General features: G+C 41.7%; 1 protein-coding gene across 2 annotated transcripts in view; it reads right to left on the minus strand.

Annotated features, from left to right (window-relative positions):
- arb2a (ARB2 cotranscriptional regulator A) overlaps positions 1–23,020 on the minus strand; it is a 144,580-nt gene that overhangs the window by 104,816 nt on the left and 16,744 nt on the right. For both annotated transcript variants that reach the window (XM_061037954.1, XM_061037953.1), the window contains exons 5-6: positions 20,844–20,909; positions 19,068–19,259 (exon numbers count right to left, since the gene is read on the minus strand). In XM_061037954.1, the coding sequence (XP_060893937.1) occupies positions 19,068–19,259; positions 20,844–20,909 (258 nt within the window). The remainder of the gene's footprint in view (positions 1–19,067; positions 19,260–20,843; positions 20,910–23,020) is intronic.

A 23,020-nucleotide genomic window follows, 5' to 3' on the forward strand; every position in this document is an offset into this window, starting at 1 on the left:
TTCTGTGTTTCAAATACTCAAGCTTTATGTTAATTATAAAGTCAACCAACTTTAATCAACAAGTTAGCGAGAGGTGCGACTTCCAGAGACAACAGGAAAAAGCCCTTGTGTTTGAAGACCACCAAATAAGCAGTAAGCAACAGAGTCTTCCACTCAGCGCAAGAAGGACAGGATTCTTTTCCTGAGAGTTGTGACTCAAGCTCCCCACCAGCGAGTGGGCTTCCTTTCCTGCACTGCCACCCACTGCCAACTTCTGCACTTTAATAAAACCATGAAAGCGCAAAGAATTTCACAAAAATGACACAAATGCATGCAGACACACATATGTGCATTTATAAAAACGCTTACACACCCATCTCTTCCAATAAACATACTGACACCTGCAGCCTGTTAATGCTCTCTCACACTCACACACACGCACACACGCACACACACACACACACATTAAAAATGTGTTCCTTTTATCATGGCCTCCTCCTCTTCTTGTCTTTATTTTAATCTGCAGCAGAGGAGTTCACAGAGAAGTCAGCAGGGCATACAGGAGTTGCGCCTCCAGCGTCACACACTTGCATGCAGGCACGCAAACACATACACAAAAAGCTACAGGCACACACAGCAGGATGGTGGTGGTATGCATCAGCATTTTAAATTAACCAATGCTAAAGAGAGATCGATTTGAAATCAAGAAACACTCTTGTGTCTTTGCGTTGTGATGAAAAAAGAAAGAAAGAACAAAGCATGAAAAAGAGCACTTCGCTTCCAGACTGATGAGGTGTTGAAGCAAAAATAAACTTAAGATATTCATTACACTTTTATATATGTACATATATTACATAAAAATCATATTTAAAAATAAACTGGAGTGCGGCAGAGTAAAAGATATAAGTGGTTAAAAAAAGAACAATGGCTAAAAGAATTAAAGCGAAAGAAATGAAAGGTAGAAAGAAAGAAATGACAATGAGAGAGGGAGAGAAAGAGAGAGAAAGAGAGAGAGATCTGTATGTAGGTTATTGCAGTCTCACTGCACCACTCTTGAATTTCAAACAAGAACCCTGGGCAGAGCAGAGAGCAGAGCAGAGAGCACAAGAGAGGGAAGACAGCGAGGCGGCTGGGCAAGTGCATGAGCAGCGAGGTAGCACTGGAGGCTAACAGGAGGCAGGCACGAGAAGTGGTGGTTGTTAATGAGATATCCTAACTAAAGCACAGCATTGGAGAGAAAGAGAGGAGGTGGATGAAAAGAGGAGAGGGGCAGGGACCTGGCAGAGGGAAAATGAACTGCTGGTAGAGATCGCAGAAGGGCTGAAGAGGTGAAGAAAAAGAGATAAAGAGTTGTTTAAATTCCATTTTACTTCATCCTGAATCATATCTCTTCAGTCAGTCCATTACAACTGCTATCATTTGTTTGAGTGCAACTATGCAGCTGTACTATGTAGGTATGAATGTGTGCAACAGTATGCTTTATGTTTGCGTGCATTAGGGTTTTACTCAGAATAAGTCTAATTTCTGCATATGTGTTAGTGTTCTGCGGCAGCGTCTTTCTAATTACGGCTGTATTAGAGGGCCAGCTCTTTGATCTGGGGGCTGTGCCGGGCCTCAGCACTCGCTGCGCAGGGTGGTCTCCCATCATGCTCGGCTGATCACAGACGCAGCCTCACTATTGGCTGCCTGGCAGGCCCTCCCATCAGCCTCAATGCTACACGCCTCTGACAACTTCATTAGCCCGATTCGACCCTCCGAGTCTGCTCTGCGATACTCTGCTCTGCCAGCAACAGGAAGAGAGCGCTGGTGTGACTGGCACACAGGCAGAGACGACCGCAGGGTAGACACTATTGAAATCATGCAGTATAATAAGAAAAAATTAAAAAAGGAAGATCATAATGTATGACAAGAGGAAATATTTCTTATGTTTAATCTTTTCTTTCCTTATTTGTACAACCAAACATAAATTGAATCGCAAAATCATCAAATTCTCCAAGATGAACAGTTTTTAAATCTGTGTTTCCTTTTGAATGCTGCATTCACTGAGGTTCTATCCCTTTATTATTGTTATTATAATAATAATTATTATTATTATTAAGATCTGTTGAACAAGGCAGAAAGAACAAGAGGAAGAGAGACAAGAGGAGTATTTTAATGCTATCCTGAATTTTATGACTATTCTAGAACACTGATCCTGTCAATCAGTCCGTCTCTCTCTTGCTCGCTCTCCCTCTCACACACACACAGACCAGCACAGACACAAACACACAGACATAAAGACAAACAAAAACGGAGAGAGAGAGAGAGAGAGAGAGAGAGAGAGATACTAACAAACACACACAGACACAGATACACACACTTTAATTCCAGGATGTGCTCAGTATCTAGTATACCGCCGGCTCTCTACACAACAGCGTAAGTTATGCAATGTTTGAGAACGGTATGTAGATGTAAGCAAGTGTGTAGCTCATGGCTGTGTGCGCAGGTGAAGTTTAGCTCTTAACAGGACTGTGAACCTTTAGTTTCCATGATACCTTCAGGATGGGTTAAATGGTTGCATGAGGTGTAGGTGACAGATTCCCTGTAGTAATGTGCTTCAGTGCAGAGGTGCAAATGGTTTGTTTTTCATTCCAGTGTATCAACTGCTGAACATGCCACCTCTACAGTCTATTTTTACCCATGGTGCACAGAGATTATGTCTCTTCTCAGGACAACAGATTTCATGTAAATCCACCTGGCCGGCTCTTTGGACTGATTTGATTTCCAGGTTGCTGAACAAGACAGGTACTTGTAATACTGTGGTTTGGTAGCAGGTAGAGCAGGTAATCCAGATTTACCATGGTTGTAGCTCAGTGGTAGAGAGGTGAACTATTGAACCCTGTCCCTGCAGTTGAAGCTGAGCTAGTGTAGCTGGCTAATTAGCTGGTCGCAGGTATGAGAGAAAAAAACAGCCCTCTTCCTCCCCTGCTCCACTTCTACCTCTTTTCATCTCTCATTCATGAGCCCTTGGTGGTGCCCTTGGCATTGGGTATGTAAACTATCAATTCACACCATCACACACAGACTCAGGGCTGGCATTATAAAACCATAGCACAGGTTGTATAATGAGCACAGCGTTAATGAAGTTGTTTCAGGGGTGATGCTGTGTGGAAAAGAAAAGTCTATGATTATTTCAGCATCCTGAGACAGATTTTACTTAATGTGAATTTAAAAGTAGTGTGTAAGTTGTTGTTTAAAAGAGAACCTTTGTAGAGAATGAAGCACCCTTAAAAGACGGTAGAGCATATCAAACATTGTTATTCCAACTATTTATTCATTCGTTTTTCCTGTCAGCACAAGGCCTGATTCAAAAACACAGTAGTTCTAGTTTCCAAGCCCACAGAATGACCACTTCCAGTGGTCACAGTTTTGGAGAAAAAACATGAGGATTTGATTTCAACAGAGAACTCACTGGTTTAACCATCACCACCACTGGTGCCAGGCTCTAGTCCAGTTAAAATAAAAAAAGCCCTGCCATGTCTTCACCCTTTTTCTTTGATTATTTTTTTACTGAAATAAATACATTAAAGCATAGTATTAAAAGACACATTCTCTTTGGATTTCAAACTGTTGGCCAGACAGGTGAATAAAGTCATCAGCTTGGGCTCTGGGAAATTGAGGTAGGTCTTTAAATCATTTTTGGATATTTTATAGACATAACATTAGGGTAGTTTTCTTTAGAAAACTTAAGTTTTAAGGGATGCCATCTGAATTTTTATAGAGGAAACGAATGAATTAATCAATTTAAAGTAATAATATCTGGCACTTCCTATGTATTTGACATAATTTCATTTTATCTGCTGCCTCTCATTCAACTATCCTACTAAAAAAAAAACAGTCTCCACCCAGAAAAAGAATGTGTTTTGGCTCTTCAAGTAAAAAAGATAGCTTGCTACATTGCCGAGAGAGAAACTCAATCCTGTCTCCTGCTGAGGGAGAGACGAGCGCTGGCTGTCGACAGGCACATCACCTGACTACCACACAGCAACTGATTTGAAACGACAAGTGAAGAGAAGTCAGGAGTAAATAAGGGAGATATATAGAGAGTGAAAAGAAGAAGGGAAGAGAGAGAGGCGTAATAGATTTGAGAGTGTTTTGGGGGGAGTAAACAGATGGAGTAAACACAGCACGAGGGAAACCAGGGGACTCCCACTGAACCCGCTCAATGTGTCACTGACACCGCAGAGCAGAATCAACAAAGTGCTCTGAGGGCAACATGCACACATACAGACACACACACCCACACAATCACACACAGTTCACCAATTGGCAGGATGCTGGGACCCAGAGCTCCCATCCAGAGCAGTGACAGGCACATAGAGAACGAGCTAGCTGACAGCACATGACAACTCATCAGCTATTGGAAGAGGAGAAAGGCATCTCCAGCTCTACTTTCTGACTGTGTCGTTAACAACTGACCTGAATGTATGGTGACTGAAAACAGTAATACTAAGATCTTCAAGATATTTAGTGCAAAACATGAGTCTTTAATGATTAATATATAATTTACCTTCTGCCATCTTCTGATCGTGCACTAAACCTCATCCTAGCACCCATCTGTATTGCTTCTCTCTCTCCAATTTCTTCCATGCCCCCAGACCTGCTTGCACGCCCAAACTCTGCTGCTGTGTGCCAGCATACCAACAGGCCTGTGGGCCCGTCCAAGAGAGAGATAAAGAGGAAGAGAGAAAGAGGAGAGGTAGCCAATTAAGATTGGGTAATGGGAGAGTGAATGTGAAAGTGTGTGTATGTGTGAGTCCGTGCACAGAAGCATGGGTGAATGTCTGACTTCAAGCGGCTGTAATGTGTGTGTATGTGTGTATGTATATGGCGCCACAGGCTATGCGCACAGCCAAACTTAATTTAGAAGGCCCAGGTTTTTAACACAGGCCTGAAGCTAGCCAGTGAGCTAAAGCTGGACCAGAGAGCCAGAAGTTAACAGGCACATTGCTCCCCTAAACCCCCTGAGATGTCGTTCCCACCCTAAGGGTTGAGAGAACTCATTTAGTCATTGATGACCATCGCTGATCACATCCTTGTGGTCATATCCTTCCATCAGGCACTTCATTACAATAAAGCTTTATGGAGCAAAAACTTTTCCCCCCTCTGACTTTCAGGACCTTGACAGTTGACAACGCTTACAGAGGAACAGGGACCAGTCAGCTGTCATTGACTAAACTTCTGACAGAGTTTGTTTGCAGACTGTCAGTTTGGAAGACTGCTACACTGGCATTGCTGTATACAGTGTGACAGAGTCTGCTTGTAAACCATGAACATCAACAAAGGACAACAAAGATGGCAACTTGCAACATGTTTCAGTTTTCCTGTGTCCCCTGGAAGGGGAGCACAGAAGACATGCTTACCCATGTGTATTGTATGTGTGGTGCATGAGTGGCATCAGGGCTGAGATCTGTGTGGCGTCATGGAATTTTTGTACTGCACTGGGGCATGCCCTTGACGTTGTTGTCACAGATAAAAACACAAGCACAACAACCTTGATCATTGGTGTGTGTGGGAATTAACAACTTGGGACTCTACACAACAAAACAGTGTTGGGTTGTGTCTGAGCCTCCAAACAAACAAACATGTGCCAAACTAGCTTAGCAAATAGTAACCATTTTTTCTCTTGTCTGGCTTGTATGCTGTTTGGCTGTAGAATTAATAAATATTGAATCAATGAGAAGTAGATCATTTACAAATGATAGTGGGGGGGGGGCGTAGCCTTAAGCTAAAGATTTCAGAGTGACAATCAAACTAAATATAAAATGAGACGTGTGTTTGTGTATGCAAGGGGAGGGGTGGGGGGTTTGGGGTGTGCATGCACACACTTCATACTGTCTCTCCTTAGTACTCAGTGTGTTGTCTTATTCTAAGATGTAATAGGCAGTCAGCTTCACAGCCAGAGCATGACCTAGAAAGTGAAACCACATGGCAAGGGACTGAATGTGTCACATGGGCTCAATCATTCTCGCTCTCTCTCAAGACAGACATGGAGAGACAGAGACAGAGAAAGGGAGGAAGTGGGGGGAGAAAGCTTCTACCAATCCACTGCACTCAGAAGCTAATTAAGTCATTTGAAATAGCCACAGAGGGTACCTGTATGCAATCTAGCCAAGGCAAAGGGCTGATGAGGCTCTGCAAGGCCCCGGGCTAACTTCAAAAAGAAGGTAAAGGACGGGAATGATCGAAAAGAAGAAAAGAAGAAAAAAAGAAGGAAACATTTTCTGAAGTGGAATTTTTTTTAATTGAAGTCCAACTTAAAGAAGAGAAGAGTGTGTGTCTGTGTCTTGTGTTGTACTTGTGCAGCAGGAAAAAGGTTAAGTATGCCCCCAGCAGAGTACGTCCTCACACACAGGCTCTGAATTGGGAGCAGGTGGGGAGATGCAGAGATGGAGGGGCGCAGGAAAAAAGGCTTCGGATAATTGAGGGAGTTCAGTGAACGGCCATACTATAGTGTGCATTTGCCATGAACTCCCTATCTCTCATCTTCATCTTCAAATTTACACAATCAATTTTCAGACACAGCTTTCTCTTAGTTATGACACTTTCTAAACTAAAAGTGTGCATTTGCTTTATTAAAACGTATAGATGACGTAAGAAGGCGTTAAGAAGGTGCTAATCTAATGAGAGAATGTGAAAATATAGAGATATAAAATTCCCTTTTGCCACATTTGCAGATGATATAAGGAATCCACAGCTGTGCTTGAGCAGAACACACTCATCTAAGGGCTTTGCGCCCTAACATGCATGCCCTCACCAGGGGCAAGCCTGGCGACACCAGCGACTGAACTGGGTCACACATACACACACATACACGCAGAGTATAGACTGCGGCATTGGCAGCGTGGTGATCACAGGAGAGGGCAGACAGGGGATGTGGAGTGATTGGACTATTCTAGGTCAGCTCTCCTGACAATGCACCACTGTCTCCTAATGTAGTGGGCTAAAGGATAAAAGCTGTGTTTGGCCCGATATTACAGCTAAATGTTCCAAGTGGAATACCTGCTGCATACAAAGAATTCTATGTATAAACAGAGCTGGCACATTTAAGGCCAACAATGTATCCTTAAATTTAAAATGAAACACATACACCAGAAAGGATGAACCAACTGACATATGCTCACATCTTTTGTGTGTTTAGGGCAGGTTCAAGACCCTTACCATTTGATACACCTCTCTCTCTTTCTATCCCAGTCTAATAAAGCTGTATGCAGCAGATCTCCTCTGCAGCCTTTAGAGAGAGATCAGCCTGTGGACTTCAAAGAGGTTGCAACTAGGTCACCACAAGACACTGCAGTGAGAGCACAGACTCTGGTCGGAGACACCTCACATCTCTGCCTCTTGCTCTTCCAACCACTGCTTCCCTCTCCCACTCCCTCCCCCTCTCTCTCTCTCTCGCTCTCTCTCTCTCTGTTCCTTTTTTTCTCTCTCCCTTAATACAATGTTATCAGTGAAATTAAAATGGATTATGGCGCCTTTCTCTCTTGTCATTCCCTGGGGTTGTACTGCACCATGTCATGTTACTGTTACTATAGTGTTACTTCTTTATCACTGTCCATCCAAGCTGGTGCTCAGCAGTTTAACTAATGTCTAATTTAGACACAGAGTGATAGAAATGGAGACAGAGAGGCGAGGCAGAGCCAGAGACTCCAAGCAGAATGCAGAAGCAGCCTGATCCTCCTTGGTTACACACCATGGTCCTGAGCTGTCAAAGGCCAAAGAGACATTGACTCCAAAGGCAGTAGAGAGCCAGAGCCAGAGAGATGAATGGGATTCAGGAACCTTAGAGGAGGAAGAAAGAATGGAAAGAGGAAGAAAAACTCAAGAGGGAAAAGGAAGGACAAGTTTGAACAAGGTCAAAAAGAACAGAGGGCTGCAGGGCCACGTCGTCACTCTGAACATAACACAGAAAACAGTTATCAACATCTTAGGAGGGGAACAGAAGAGAGGGAATCCGGGAGGAAGGGAAGGAGAAGGATAGGAACCCATCAATGGTACTGTTTTCAGCAGGTAGCTAAAGGACATAACATACAGCAGCTAAATACAAACATATATAAATTTGGTTTTCAGGTGATAAAAACACATTATCAACACATATGAGCTGTGTATCTTGCACCTGCCTTATTAAAAATATGAAAAGTAATGATGATGACAACAAATATAGATTTATAAATAACTTAAATCATAATTCTTCATCAAGCAAAGTGATCATTATTAAAAACAAATGTAACATTCAAATCAGTGTTCCTCAATGAGTTCAGGGTAGTTTATTGACACTGTCCTGCAGGTTTTCTCGAGTTTTTATAAAACTTGCACTGATTATTGATGCTGATCATTCCATCAAGTAATCAGATGAAAAATATTTCTTCATTTATGTGATAGTGACTGTTCAAAAGAGAAAATATAATAACACCACACAGTCCGGTGCAACAATCTTGTGCTTCGGAGTAAAATAGCGCACATCTGTCTTGTCCATTAACTGCAACTCTGCATGCACAATTTATTGAAATAATTAGTATGCTCTTAACTAGCAACATAGCTCATATTAAATAGCTGGCATTTGTTCTGTGAAAATGCACCTGATGATAACCTAGTGATGAGGTGTTAAGGGTGTCTATGGACAATTAAGAGAACGTTCTTACTTTTCGGGCATGTAAGAGCGAATGAAGGACATTGAATTTTCTTTTTAATGTCTAATGTGTATTCATTCTATTTGTTTCCTACATATTTTTAATTACAGCATTTCTTTTTTTTTTTTTTTTACATGTTCGAAATAAAGAAATCAAATCAAATCAACACTGTCTGATCAATGCAGCATCCATGGCTTAGGTTGGAATCAATGTAAGAATGGGTGACACATACTGCTCTTGAATAGGAAGCTGCTGAAACAACACCTAAGTTCTGCAAATACTGAGATGCCATGAGTGTTTTTCATTGAAGTTTTGCTGATGTTGTGGTATGAAGGAATCATTGTTGGTGCAAGGCAATCATAATAAAACATGATTTGACTTGATTTATTGCTCAACTTTTCACTTTGCTGCATTGATATCAGCAATCTAGATAAGTATTGTTTGAATCGAGAGTGCATATTCTATTTTCTCTATAGGTTTTAGATACATGACCTTTCCACTTCAATAACCACTGCAGATTCCACCATGTCCTTCAGTAAGCTGATGAAGATCATCATGCCAGGCCTTCCTGGATACAAGCTACACTGTGTCACTATGTGTGTGTGTGTGTGTGTGTGTGTGTGTGTGTGTGTGTGTGTGTGTGTGTGTGTGTGTGTGTGTGCAAGCTTTATTGCAGTGTCTATTTGTGTTTACAGTAAAGGTGTATGATTGGACTATGTGTGTGTTTTTTGTGTGTGTTTTTTTTTTCACTGTCACTATGTTTCTGGATGTTTGCAGAGGTGCTCTGTGTTCAGAGCTCAGGTTGACACTAGTTTGACTGACATCAGGGGCGACAGCAGCACAGTGGCATATGGTAACCGCCTGCTAACCGCTAAAACTTGACATCAGCGCAAACAAGTCAGCCAAGCGTGGCAAAGTGTGCTCCTAAGAGGGTTAAGGGATAGGCTGTCAGCATACAGCGGGATAATAACACCTATCACAAGCAGCGTAATACCATAGAAAGGGGAGGGGAGCCAGACAAAATACACAGTTTGGTGTTGACGCACATGAAAGCATTGACAAGTAACACAAAAAGTAATGGATAAGCTATAATGGAGCTACATGTGTGTGTTAGTTGTGGTGAAAAAATTCAGTGTGATCCCAGCATTTCGTAGCATTGCTTAAAGCAGAAAAGTAAAGAGAACAATTGAGACAGATAGATGTGTCTCAAATATGACATAAATACGAGTCTCAATTCAACCCAGAGTGTGTTACAGACCTAAATTTGACGTCGCTATCCATTGCCACAATACAGATTGTCAACTTCCTTACATAAAATTAATCTGAAAACTGATAGCAAAAAGCTTTTTTTTTTTTTTCTAGGGCACAGACAAAATTCAAATGCATTTTTCCTGCAAAGGTTTCTCTCTTATCTTTGTGTAGATTTTCTGAATAGACTTGCTTTCTCACTTGAGAACAAAGTATCTTGAACCAGGTCAAGAGATGGTTTTAGATGGCCCCATCTTTGCTGACACACCTGGTTTTCTGCATGTTGCTGGTGTTTGAAAGTGGCACATGGAGATGCATACGCTAACAGTTACCCACTGACCCACTGAGCTACAGATGACAAAAGAGCTGCAGACAAATGTGATCACTGATGCCATCTCTCCTCATTGTCTGTCCCTCTTTGTTTTGCACAGACACAGAAGCACACATATCTTGAAACACTGAGACACCGTCACCGCTGCCATGATCTGATGTACTGAAATGTACATTTCACATCCAGAGAGAATGCAAGACAATATCAGTCTCAAAAGAAAGATAAGCCTTCAAATAAAGATTCCCAGTTTGATGTCTGGTCATAAAAGGAAGAAAAAAATCACAAAGCACACAACGAAAGACACTATACATACTATATGACACATAATGCAGAGAGGGAAAATAATGTAAAAGCTCTTTAAATGTCTGAAAAAAACATCTGGATTTTAAAATGCTTGAAATAATCTTTTTCCAAAACTACATTTCTGAAGTCTGTAGGAAAACCAGAGCAGCCCCCAAGCATCTATTCTAAGCACTATTCCTAAACACAGAGTCAGCAGTAAACCTATTAAAAGAAAGATTTGTTGTTGTTTGCAGCTAACCCCAGAGTACCCCCTGAAACCCTGGTAACCCCTATTTAGGCACTGAGCTTCCTCTCATCGATCAAAGTGTGGCGCGCACAGTCCAGCAGCATGACACTGCTCCTGGAGAGCTTACAGCAGGTTTCAACTCTGACCCTCAAAGATGCACAGTGGCTGATTTGTATGTGTGTGAGTGTGCTTATGTTTGTGTGTGTGTGTGTGTGTGTGTGTGTGTGTGTGTGTGTGTGTGTGTGTGTGTGTGTGTGTGTGTGTGTGTGTGTGTGTGTGTAATATGGTGTAAATTCACAGTGGATCACCTTTTGGCTCGACACTAGCTCTTCGCAAAACTCAATTTCCTCCTGGAACGTCCGCAGATAAGCACTTTTAACCTCTGCAAAACTGCTGTGATGGAGGATACATGTAAAATCTGCAAGAAGATGAAAGAGCCTTTGTGTGTTTTTCTCTACAGTATGTGCGTGTGTTTGTATGTTATACACACTCAAACACATCCCGTACACTTACCTACCGGTAGCCAAAAACAAGGAAAAGCTGTTATGCCTCAGCTATCAGACTGTGAACATGCTGGCACACAGGTTGACGAATTGTTGAAAAGATTGTCAAGGTTTTTTTTGGTTTATGTGTGCATGTCTTTGTGTGTGTGAGATTGTGCATGTACCGGCCATAGAGTAGTGTTCCCAGTGAGAGAGGGAAGAGGTATCCACCACACACTGCCTGGGGCCCTCTGGAAGAGATACTAAACAAGACCTTCCCATTGGGACACACACACACAGCCTGCAGCTGCGTATGACCTACTACCCACCTCCTCACACACACACACACACACACACACACACACACACACACACACACACACACACACACACACACACACACACACACACACACACACACACACACACACACACACACACACACACACACACACACACACACACACACACACACACACACACACACACACACACACACACACACACACACATGGAGACAGAGCCTTTTTTGATATATAATGCAATTTATAAGACAATTTCAGGACAATTAGTCGATAATCCGAGCTGGGCAAAAACTGAATTTCAAATTCTGTTACACAATCATATCAAAGTCTTCCTATCTCATTGTACTTTCATTGCATTGTATCACAATTGTTCCCAACTCTTTCTCATAAAGGGGTGGTGGTGTAAGATTGAAAATTTTCTTTAACCCAAAGAAAAGTTCAAAACTTTTTAAAACCATGGCACACCAGTGTTTAACAAACACATATTCTTGCACCCCATTTAACGTAGAAATATCCTAGAAAATATCGGTTCTTCGGAAAATATTAGTATTTGGAGTATTATCTCTTTGGAGAGAAAATTGGGAAAAAATATATTTTGGCACCCACGGGTCCTACAGCAGACAATGTGGGAAACATCAGATCCCGTGAATCAATTTTAAAGTTACCCTTTTTCAAATTGGCTTGTTTTGGAATGCAGAAATCATTTATCTTGTACAAATGTACTTATGCTCATAACAAATGCACTTGAACAAGAGTTGAATTACTTTAACTCTGTCAGTGTTAAACTCAACACTTTGTGTTTATAGAAACCTATCAACACTCACCAACACCACAAATGTGACGTGTCTTCACTTGAACCTCTGCTCTTCACCCAAATGTTGAATGTCAAAATCTTTGCTCCGTCATAAACCCTTGTGTGCTGTATTTGGCAGATGCAAATTATTGTTGTTGCTGGTAATTATGGTAATGACAGGACCTCCCGAAAAGAAAATCTATTTAAATAGGGCATATTGCAGCAAGGGAAGTGCATTTCTACCAGTGATGGCATACAGTACCAATGATAAAAACAATGTGCTGTGACCTTTGATGTATTTAAACTTGTTCTCATTCATCTCTGTCTTGTGAAACAATGGCGTGTGTGTTTTCCTAAAAGAAGCCTAAGGATGAACATATCTCCTTCATATCATTCTCTGACTGACAAATAAAGGCTTTCTGCCAAGAGAAACTCAATGAGACCTCAATCAATATACTGCTACAAGGTTTACAAACGAACACAGAGACACAAATATACACACACACCACATGTATACACACAGACACACACAAACCTCAACGATAGGGGATGATGTACAATTACCTTGAGCACATAACACTCAGCTGATGCTCATACAGTATCCCCCCCCCACACACACACACACACACACAGATGTGCACACGGAAAGACACTTAATATGCAAATAATATTTTTACAACAGGGACAGCACTACATTGTGGATGTGGACCACGGGGGGCAGATAGATAGATAAATAGGTCTCTAGATATCTGGCTTGGACCTCAGTTGATGAGATTTCACATAAGGCAGCAGTGTGCTGTTAGGACAGGGAATACCACCACAAAATAATGTTTTCACTGCCTCTGATCAATTTTTAATTTGGCCTGCTCAGCCGAGCCTTTGGCGGGCCTGGCCCCGGTAATTATGGTGGGTTATTGACAGCTGCCTTCCCCTGGGATGCTATTTAAAAGAGGTTTAACCCCAGAGCAAGTCCAGGCCCCACACCCGCCTTTGAAAGTGTCAAGTGCATTGATCTGAGCTGCAGGATGTACTGGGACCTTCCCACCTGGAGGTGCACATATACCTGTATATATGTGTGTGTGCGTGTGTGTGTGTGTATGTGTGTGTGTGTGTGTGTGTGTGTGTGTGTGTGTGTGTGTGTGTGTGTGTGTGTGTGTGTGTGTGTGTGTGTGTGTGTGTGTGTGCGTGTGTGTGAGTGTGTGTAAGAGAGAGAGAGAGAGAGAGAGAGAGCGAGAGATTGCTAGCAGGGCAGCAATTACAAGGCCACGGTATAGGCGGAGCATCTTTTGACCCTTACACGCACATACACACACACACACACACACACACACACACACACACGCACACACGCACATACACACACACACACACACACACACACACACACACACACACGCACATACACACACACACACACACACACACACACACACACACACACACACACAGAGTGTGCTGTCCTCTGGCTAAACCTGGCTGGCTGGGTTTGAATGGTAGCTGTCTGGTTTTTCGTAACCACCTGATGCCCCGAGATAGGCTCTATACAAACTGTACATACAATGTTATCAATTGGGTACACACGCACACGCGCACACACACACACACACACACACACACACACACACACACACACACACACACACACACGCTCGCGCACACAAACAGGTTAATTCATCGCTTGGGGGAAATTAGATGAACTAATGAGAAAGGAAGAGGAGGTAGAAAGGGGATTGGAGAGACAGGAAGAGAAAGAGAGAGATCTTCAAACCAAACAGGGTCATGACACAACACAAGCAGTAATGTATCTTTGCAACCAATGTGTTGAAAGGGATGACACACACAGGGCACAGCATTTAAAAAATTGAGAGTCAAGGTAAGGTTTTGTTTAAGTTTGTCTTAATTGTTTCCTGTTTCAGCCAAACATTGAAAAGACCCGTTTGAAAAAAACACACCTAATGTTTCTCTCAACGGGTCTCCAGTCTCAAACCTGACTTACTATAAGGAGCAGGATGCTAAAAATTGGGAGATAGTATGGGGGGTATGAATGTTGGTTTTTGAATTAGTGATTTAAATATTAAATGAATGGATTTTTGCAGACAGCGTATAGTTTTTGTGATTTGTGTTGTTGTGGTTGTTTCTATATTTGTTTCAATGAATGTGCAGTTAACAAGTTGAAAAGAAGTCAGGATAGATATTGTGGATCAATTCATTCAAATTTTAAATGAAAAAAAAAAAAACAGCACAGAATGCAACCGAATTAAAAATAGTTAAATTAAGACTTTTGACCATACGGAAACAACCAGATTACCCTAACAAATAAGCATTTTAAAAGCAGAAGGAAGCCAACGCTGTCTGCAGGAGAATTCTCCTGGGACAAATTCTGAACTGTTTCAAGACGTTAAAGGAAGAAAAAAAAGGGGGGAGCAAAGGCATCACCACAGTATTCATGCGTTCACAAACTTCCACAAGTTTTAAGTCCTACTCTTAACTCCTACAGCAACCAAAAGTTATGATCCCACCTTCCAATATTCCCTCCTTCCTCAATTATTCTGACTGTAACCCCACATCTTACACTCTCTCTCTTCCCCCTCCCTCAGTCCCTCCAAACCCCATGGCGCCCACCCTCCACCTCCACCATCTCAGTCTCAGGATGCAGAGCAGTGACAGGGCCAGAAGGTAATGATACAGCTGCCATGATGCAACAAGCAGACCTGTCGACTGTCAGGAATTGAAATCATGAAGGAATAAGCTGTCATTAAGAGGCCCTCTCCCAGTAGTGGAGCTGTCAGAAGCCTGCCTCCTGCCGATTCTCTTTCTCTCTACACTCCCGTCTCTCCTCTTCCAGTCCCTCCCCATTTGCAGTCACTCCCTCATCCTTCTCTCATTTCTTTCTCCCTGCTTCAATCTTTCCTGTACCCCACTTTTTTCCCTTTCTGTCTTCTTCCAACCAATCATAACTCTTCTTACTTTCTGCATCCCTCTCCTTCTAGTCAACCCCCTTTTCCCCCCATATCTGGTTGTTGCTGGAGCATCCTACGCTCACCTGTCATTTTCCCACTATGCTGTGGGAACAGCACAACTTCCATGTGCAAACACACATGCAAGTAAAGACAACATGCAGAGCAGGTCAGCAAATAATTGCACACACAATGCAAAAACAATCCCTTAACCCTATGTCACCATAAAGATTTACCTACTGTAGTTACATGTATGTATATCTCCATTTGTGTATGTTCTGGACCTTCTAACATGTCATGATCACTAAGCAGTCTGTCAAACTTTGGGATATACTCATACACAGAAGCATGGTGGTTAAGGCAGGAAGAGAACAGGTGAAGAGTAATGGGGCTTTCACACTTGCAGAAATCTCCTGAAAAACCCCAGGATATTTCCCAGAGGAGCTGTATATGTAGAACGCAAACAGCCAGATTTTTCCATCGAACTTCACCCAGAGTTTCTCCTGCCACACCCCTAGTATTTTTTCCGCAGCAAGTCCGAGTGGGCTGATGTGAGAACGCCGCAGGATATTCTCCGGAGAATTACACAGAGTGTCTGCACGCGACCACTACGATCTCCGTGCACGTAAGTAAACGGCTGCATTATGTTTTCTGTTCATCAGTATGTTGTTCTCTGCTCATTTTCTGATGTTGTCATTCCGTTTAACTACACGTAGCATTGATATAAAGGCAGTTATTCTCATTATAGCGTCGTATAGCTCTGTTGCTTCTTCCGCATTGTTTTTTTTACATCACGTCTTACCTCAGGGACCCCCCCCCCGTCTGTCTTCAGCTGTGAGGAGCATATGTGAACAGCCAGGTCAGGAGAATCTCCGGAGCAGTCCTTCCGAAACTATCTAGATATTTTCTGGAGTTCATATGTGAAAACAGCGGTGCCCTAAGTTTCACCCTGCGATCCCATGTGCATATGTTAATGTGTTGTGTGTGTGTGTGGGGCCAGATTAACGAGCACAATCAGCTAACTTTTTCCAAACGGAAGGGTGAGCGGACTCAAAGTTTCACGGAACATGGCTAGGACTTTCAGAGTGGTGCTGTGAGACAGGTTTGTGCAAACCCATACACCCTAGAATTGCACCATAGGCATACACACACACACACACACACACACACACACACACACACACACACACACTCAAAAACACAATCTACAGAAGTACAGAGTCAAATTAAATGTAATATTTTTGGTGTGTCTGTGTGCTTGTTAATGTTTTGCAAAGCCACAAGCTCCCCCCATATTTGCTGAACGCACTCCATTTGACCCTTTGCTGCAGGCTTTGAATTTCCAATCAACTTCCCATGAGGAACTTCACACGAGTTGCACCAGGGGCAACAGATTCTAGCCAGAAAACATTTTTTTGGAAAATAGAACCTCATTTAAGCATTAGACAGTTTATTTGGAAAAGTCCACATTTGACCCAACATAACACTTAACTGAAATTGTGAATCAAAAATATTGAGTTATTGTCATGGTGCAGAGTCAATAGCTCATATACTAAAGCAAATATATACACTGTATATATATGCCTAGAGAAATATTGATAATTTAGTGTATACTATTGAATAGATGTTGACTCTCTAACTATTTTTTTTTATTATTTGTCTCATTTACTTGTCTTGTAGTCACTCATAAGTATCCACTGAAAACACTTCACCATATAACTACAATGGTTGTAAAACTGTTACTGTAATTTCACAGATTAGCTCATCCCCCTCTGCTTGCGAGGGATCCAATAAAAAAAACCTAATGATGGCTGCTGAGTTGAGAGGAATCCAACATACTCTTGAAATCCTTGCACAGGCTCAAGATTTTTAATTAGCCGTCCTTGAGATGGTCACATCACACAATCACTTGCTTTAAAATGTGTCTTAATGCCGTGAGAGTGGATTATACTGACTGTATTTGCTGTATCATAGAGCTGTCATTTTTTGTGTGGGTCATTCATCAAACATGTTGTATCATGTGTTGCTATAAGCATATATACATTAATGTAAAGAATGAATAACTATTTACTAACAACAGCCCCGATTCAATCTCTCTCAAGATATTCCTTCAGATTGTACAGTTGCTCTAACTTCTGTCTAAGGACTAAAAAACACATCCTCACAAACTTGATGGTATGACATAATAAACCTCAAACATCCCCGTAATAGATGCAGACAGTAGGCATGAATTGACTGTAAATGTCCCTGCCTGTCTTTCCACTGCACAAACAGAGTAGACGGCCTGTGTGCTGTAAATGCCTGGATGATGATTTGTCAGGGTGGGAGAACACGATTTCTTGTTTACTATGATGAATGAGCAACACTCGCACTACACACACCGTGTTCTCTATATCGAAGCTGTCACTTTGGCTCTCTGCAGCACAACCCTGCCTTATCCAGCTGAAATACCAGCCAAGGTGACTATAATTCAAAGTCTTGGGGAAGCCGAATCATCTGTTAAACAACACAGGACACACACACGCACACACACAACCTAAACCTCTCCTGTTGTTGTACACCGCAGGAGAAGACTTTACACAGCAGTGAAAGTCTTTACTGCATTCAGATGGACAAAACGAGGGAGTGGGGGGGGGGGGGAGAGAGAAGAGGGATCTCCCCTAAGTCAATTTAAACAGCGGGGCGATGAAATTACACAGGTAGTTTTGGTCAGGATGACAAATGAACACAGGGATGGGGATGCAAATAATAAGACAAGCAGGGCCACCATTTGCTTGCTGACACACAGATGTATACACTTGTGTGTGATCATATGGTGGGGAAATAAAAACTAATCTATATTTTACATTACATTATCTCACCCTCTCTCTCAGCTCAGTGACTGTGAATACACAGGACAGCATGGGAATCATGAATCAAGGATGCATGAATGTTTTCTTGTGTAACAATCATCTTGTTGAGGTTTATGCTACATCTCACTAACAAGACAATATAAGTTTCAAGACAGGTGAAAGGACTGTAATGGTACCAGTTTTATTGAGGAGTATGGCACTCTGTTTGCACCTGTGAATGAAAGTCTGTTGTGTGACTATGTATTTATATGATGCTTTGAGGTGCAGAAACTGCTCAGCATCATACAATTTGTACGTGGCTTAGGGATGAAGTTTCCTTCCACCCCTTCACTTGTGTTAATTGTATGAAGTTAAACTGAATTTGGTCCATGCAGTACATCCAGAGTGTAAGCAACACAAGCGCATAGCAACATCAAATTACCCACAATCACATTCAAACCTCCAGTCAAGTACAAGAAAACAAAATACCAAAACACTCATCTGTAGTATGCTTTCCACAGCCCCAAATACTCAAGCCTGCCCTTTGTGTTAACACTGTGTGTCACACATGTAACACCCAATGGGCAAATTCCTGTGATACCTAAGAGCACATTATGAGCATGCTGCATGTGGCCCAAAAAACTCTTCATACCTCAGATGTATCACAGGAAAGGAAAAGTGAATGAGAAGGAAAAAATTGTGTTGTTTTGAAACGCATAAAGAAACAAAGGATGTGTCACAGGGGAAAATATAAGAAATATATAAGAAAAGAAGAAAAAAAAGAAAAGAAAAGAAAAAAACAATATCCTCTTTTGACATTTTTTGTCCTCAGCAGACATGTCCCTCTTCGTGAAACATGAAAACAAACATCTTGGATCAAAGATTAGAAAATCAGTTCAACATCTAACACCGTAGCTTGAACTTCTTTTGTTGTGTCCCCTACCTCCATGGCTCTGTTGATGAAGGGGATCTGTGTCCCTGAGTCCAGGTCCTGGTTGATGATGAGTCTACGGGCCCACTGACCTGCCCGCACCACGCCGCTGCCCTGGATCAGCACCAGCAGCTTGGATGGGTTGGACAAGGCATCTGGGCTCAGGTAGATAAAACTGGTGGGTTCATCGTCTGCAGCATCAACCTAAACAATCAGGAAATCACTTGTTACAATTACTGTTAAAATGGAAAGTGTAAACTTTTTCAGTTAATGTTCTTTCAGTGGTCAAACTGCTAAACATTACTTTTGAAACTTTAACTCGATCAAAATAAAAAATGTCACTTTTATGCAAAAGCAGTAAATGGAAAAAAAGCAAATTGTTATTTCATAATGTAAAGCTTTGATTTCTGCTTCAGTGAATTTCCTCATAATAATAGTGAAGATGCTGGTAATCGAAAAAATCTGAAGTTTGAGAAGGAACTTCAATCTCATCTGTGGCCTTGGTAGTTAAAAAGTCATATACATCAGTTCACTAACCATTAATAATTATGAATTGAATGAAAAACAGCCTTTATGTGATTAAAACTAAGGCCATACAGACTGACAGAGAAGCTAAGAGTGTGTCTTTTGGTGTGTCTGTGTGTGTGTGTGTGTGTGTGTGTGTGTGTGTGTGTGTATGTGTGTGTGTGTGTGTGTGTGTGTGTGTGTGTGTGTGTGTGTGTGTGTGTGCGCGCATGCGTTCCGTCCACACCCCAATGTGTCTATGCATCCCTCCCAAGTATGGCTGGAAGAATCTCTACAGAGACAAACACTGTCCATAAAAGCCATGGGTGGCAGCTGCAAGAACTTAATCCAAGCAGACAAAGAGAGCCGAGAGGGGGAGAAAATCTTACCCTTTATTCTCTTGTGCTCCCTCATTCCCTCGCCCTATACTTGGCTGTGGTTAATCTTCTTAAAATCTGCGGTCACAAGTTCAATGCCATGCAGGTGGACGGACCCACCAGTAACACACAAATACCCACACATACACAAAAACACGCACACATTCGCTTGCAGTATACACACAGGCGAGTGGGGAGCAGAAAAGCAGAACAGAGCAATTTTCCAGAGGAATAATGAGATAAATAGGCCACGCAGATAAACCAGTAAAAGTGTATGGGGTCTAATGAAAGGCGCTGAGTCCCTGGCTATGTGATTTATGGACACTGTTAGTGCTGGGGCTAACTCTGCTCAGCTCCTAAACACCAGCGCTGCCTAACATCCCTATAAACGCAACCTGAAAAATGATCACAATTTTTAGAAAGGGAATGGAGGGGTAAAGGGGGGCAAAAAGAGACAAACATGCTTCCAAGCACAAATAAAAGGGATCAAGTGTGTGCTCTGAGCCGGGATGAGCTGGGCAAAGAATAACTCCATGATGGCGCAGTAGAAAGTCCCCTTCAGCGCAACTGAATGCAAAACAGATTAAGCATCGGCATGCTGTGCCTCTGCGCCTTTGAAATGACACGTCACAATACAGTTAATTTGTTGAGGAGACACTTTTTCACAAAGGATGCGAGTAAAAGAAAGAGAGGGAGTGAGTGAGATAGAGAGACAAAGACTGGTGGAGAATGAGCAGAGCTGACTCCTCACAATCCCCTTTTCTTTTCTTTTTTAAACAGGACACTCAATATTATAATCACACTCTGAAGCCAAAGAATTTACGTCAATTTTCATTTTTAATACTCGCTTTAATCTTCAAGGGCATTATCAAAGAGGAAAATGCCTCCTTTCACTCAGAGTACTTACTGGCAGGATTTCTTTAGTCATGTTGCACTTTTTCTCCAACAGCTCGTAAACATACTGAGTGATGATCTGGAGAGAGAAAAAAAGACACAGAACAATGAAACACAGTCAAACATTACATACAGTCTAATACAAGAATATTTATACACTCCTGTTGATACAAATCAATCCAACAAAAGCAGACTAAACTGTGTGTGTGAACAAGTAACAGCATCCTCTGTCATGCTTACAAACTGAATAAAAAAATACTATTCAAAACCCTCGTTTGCCCTCTGGTGTGTGTGTCTGTGTGTGTGTTTGTGTGAGCTACATGAAAGGGTCTGGATCATACTGTATGTGTGTGTTTCTGTGTGTGTTTGTGTGAATAACAGTGCAGTTAGAGTGTTGAGGTTGTTAGTGCCAGGAGAGGAAATCTCCTGTACAAGCGAAGGGCTGATGTAAGTTATGTTTATCCCCGCAGCCACAGCACTAAAGAACCTTGTATACCGAATCATTCCAACCTGGGGCCAAGCCTTTCATGGTTCAGTGACATTAACAACTTTCTTTTCCATTTTTCGTATTTTTTTTCCTGCCTTCTTTTCTCCTCCTCACGCCGTGCTCAGCTGAGAAAGGAGAAAAGCGCTCCGTGGGACAGATTTTGATGTTTGATGGGTTGTGAGAGAAAGATAGAGAAGTTGTGATGTCACACGGCAAAGAACATGACCACAGCAGCGAGTCGCGTTCATGCTGTGATGCTGTTTCATTAATAAATGCTACGACAGACTCCCTGTCCTGGACACGTTCTGACATGAGATGATAGTCTGATGGACCACAGGGAGAGCGAGCATGAAGCTGTGTAGCTCTGATACATTTCACTTTGTGTAACTTTTGAAGCGTCAGACTCAGTAGAATATGGGGAAGAATGACATGATGTTCAGACCTGTGGAAAGTTTGATTTACTTTGATTTAATGATTACAGGGAGGTAGACATTTACACCCTTAAGGTGAAAAGGAGGCCTCATTAAAACATATTTGCACAATGTAAATACCAGTATTAGAAATTCTAAAACTTCAACCTACAGCTTCAGCCTTTACTATAAAGTACAGACATTCGCAAGCACTAGAGGATTTTTGGGAACTAAAAAACGACAAAGTTGCTAAGAGAGCAAATCTCTACCCTCAAAGACAAACTTTACCAGAACCAAAATAAAAAAGGTTAGAACCTAGATGTAAATAAACTGATGGGATAATTGTGGGACATGATCTGCTTAGCGTGTGTATTTTTTGTACACACAAATATTTGTATGACCGAGTTCTAACATTTCACAACAATGAAATTGTGCATTTGTGACATGTTCCAAACTCTACATCCTTGTAAAATAGCAGGAATTTGTCTTTCCACCTTGAAACCTTTTGGTATTTAGTCAAAGGTGAATTCTTCTGATAATCATATCGTCACACCCTTTTTATGCCAAAAGAAAGTCAATGCTAACTTAATGTACTGCTTTCAAAACAACATGCAAGAATAACATTACAGACTAGACACATATTGGCCTTATGACAGCCAATCAAAGGCCAGCATAAGACCAAATTAGACTATCGATTCTTCATTTTGACCCGTTGAAGGAGGGAAAATACAAGGAGAGCTAAAACATCTCCACCTCAGCCCAACCCATCAACAGCTAATTCACTAAAATGTCAGCCGGTCTGATGAAGACTAAAATGATTTGGGGCTTCAGTATGCTAGTGTTTAATGACATCAATAAGCCTCACAGGAAATTTCATTTGCACTACGTTATTTGTTCAGTGCCTCAGGTGGCTCGAAAACCCACTGATATGGAATGAGGAGAGAGACGAAATTGTGGAAAGAATGCAAGACTTTCTCTGTGTTAATGCTTTTCCACTAATACAAGGAAACAGCTGATCATAAATAAAAAGCTTGCAAGCTTGTTTATATGCTGTGTGTACATCTGTATCTATCTTCTAGTTTATATTGAAAGTTGGTCAACTTTTACCAAGCAAAATCAAAATCCGAACAAAGAGTAGCGTTTCACAGGAAATGGGATTGGCTTAGAGCAGAAGTATATATATATATACATATATATATACATATATATATATGTATACATACACACACATAGTCAGAGCTAACCTCTTTCCGCATGGGCCTCTGAGTACTATGTCTCAGCAGCTGATCAGTA

This window comes from Labrus mixtus, chromosome 5 (genome assembly GCF_963584025.1).
Source record: "Labrus mixtus chromosome 5, fLabMix1.1, whole genome shotgun sequence".
Lineage (NCBI taxonomy): Eukaryota > Metazoa > Chordata > Actinopteri > Labriformes > Labridae > Labrus > Labrus mixtus.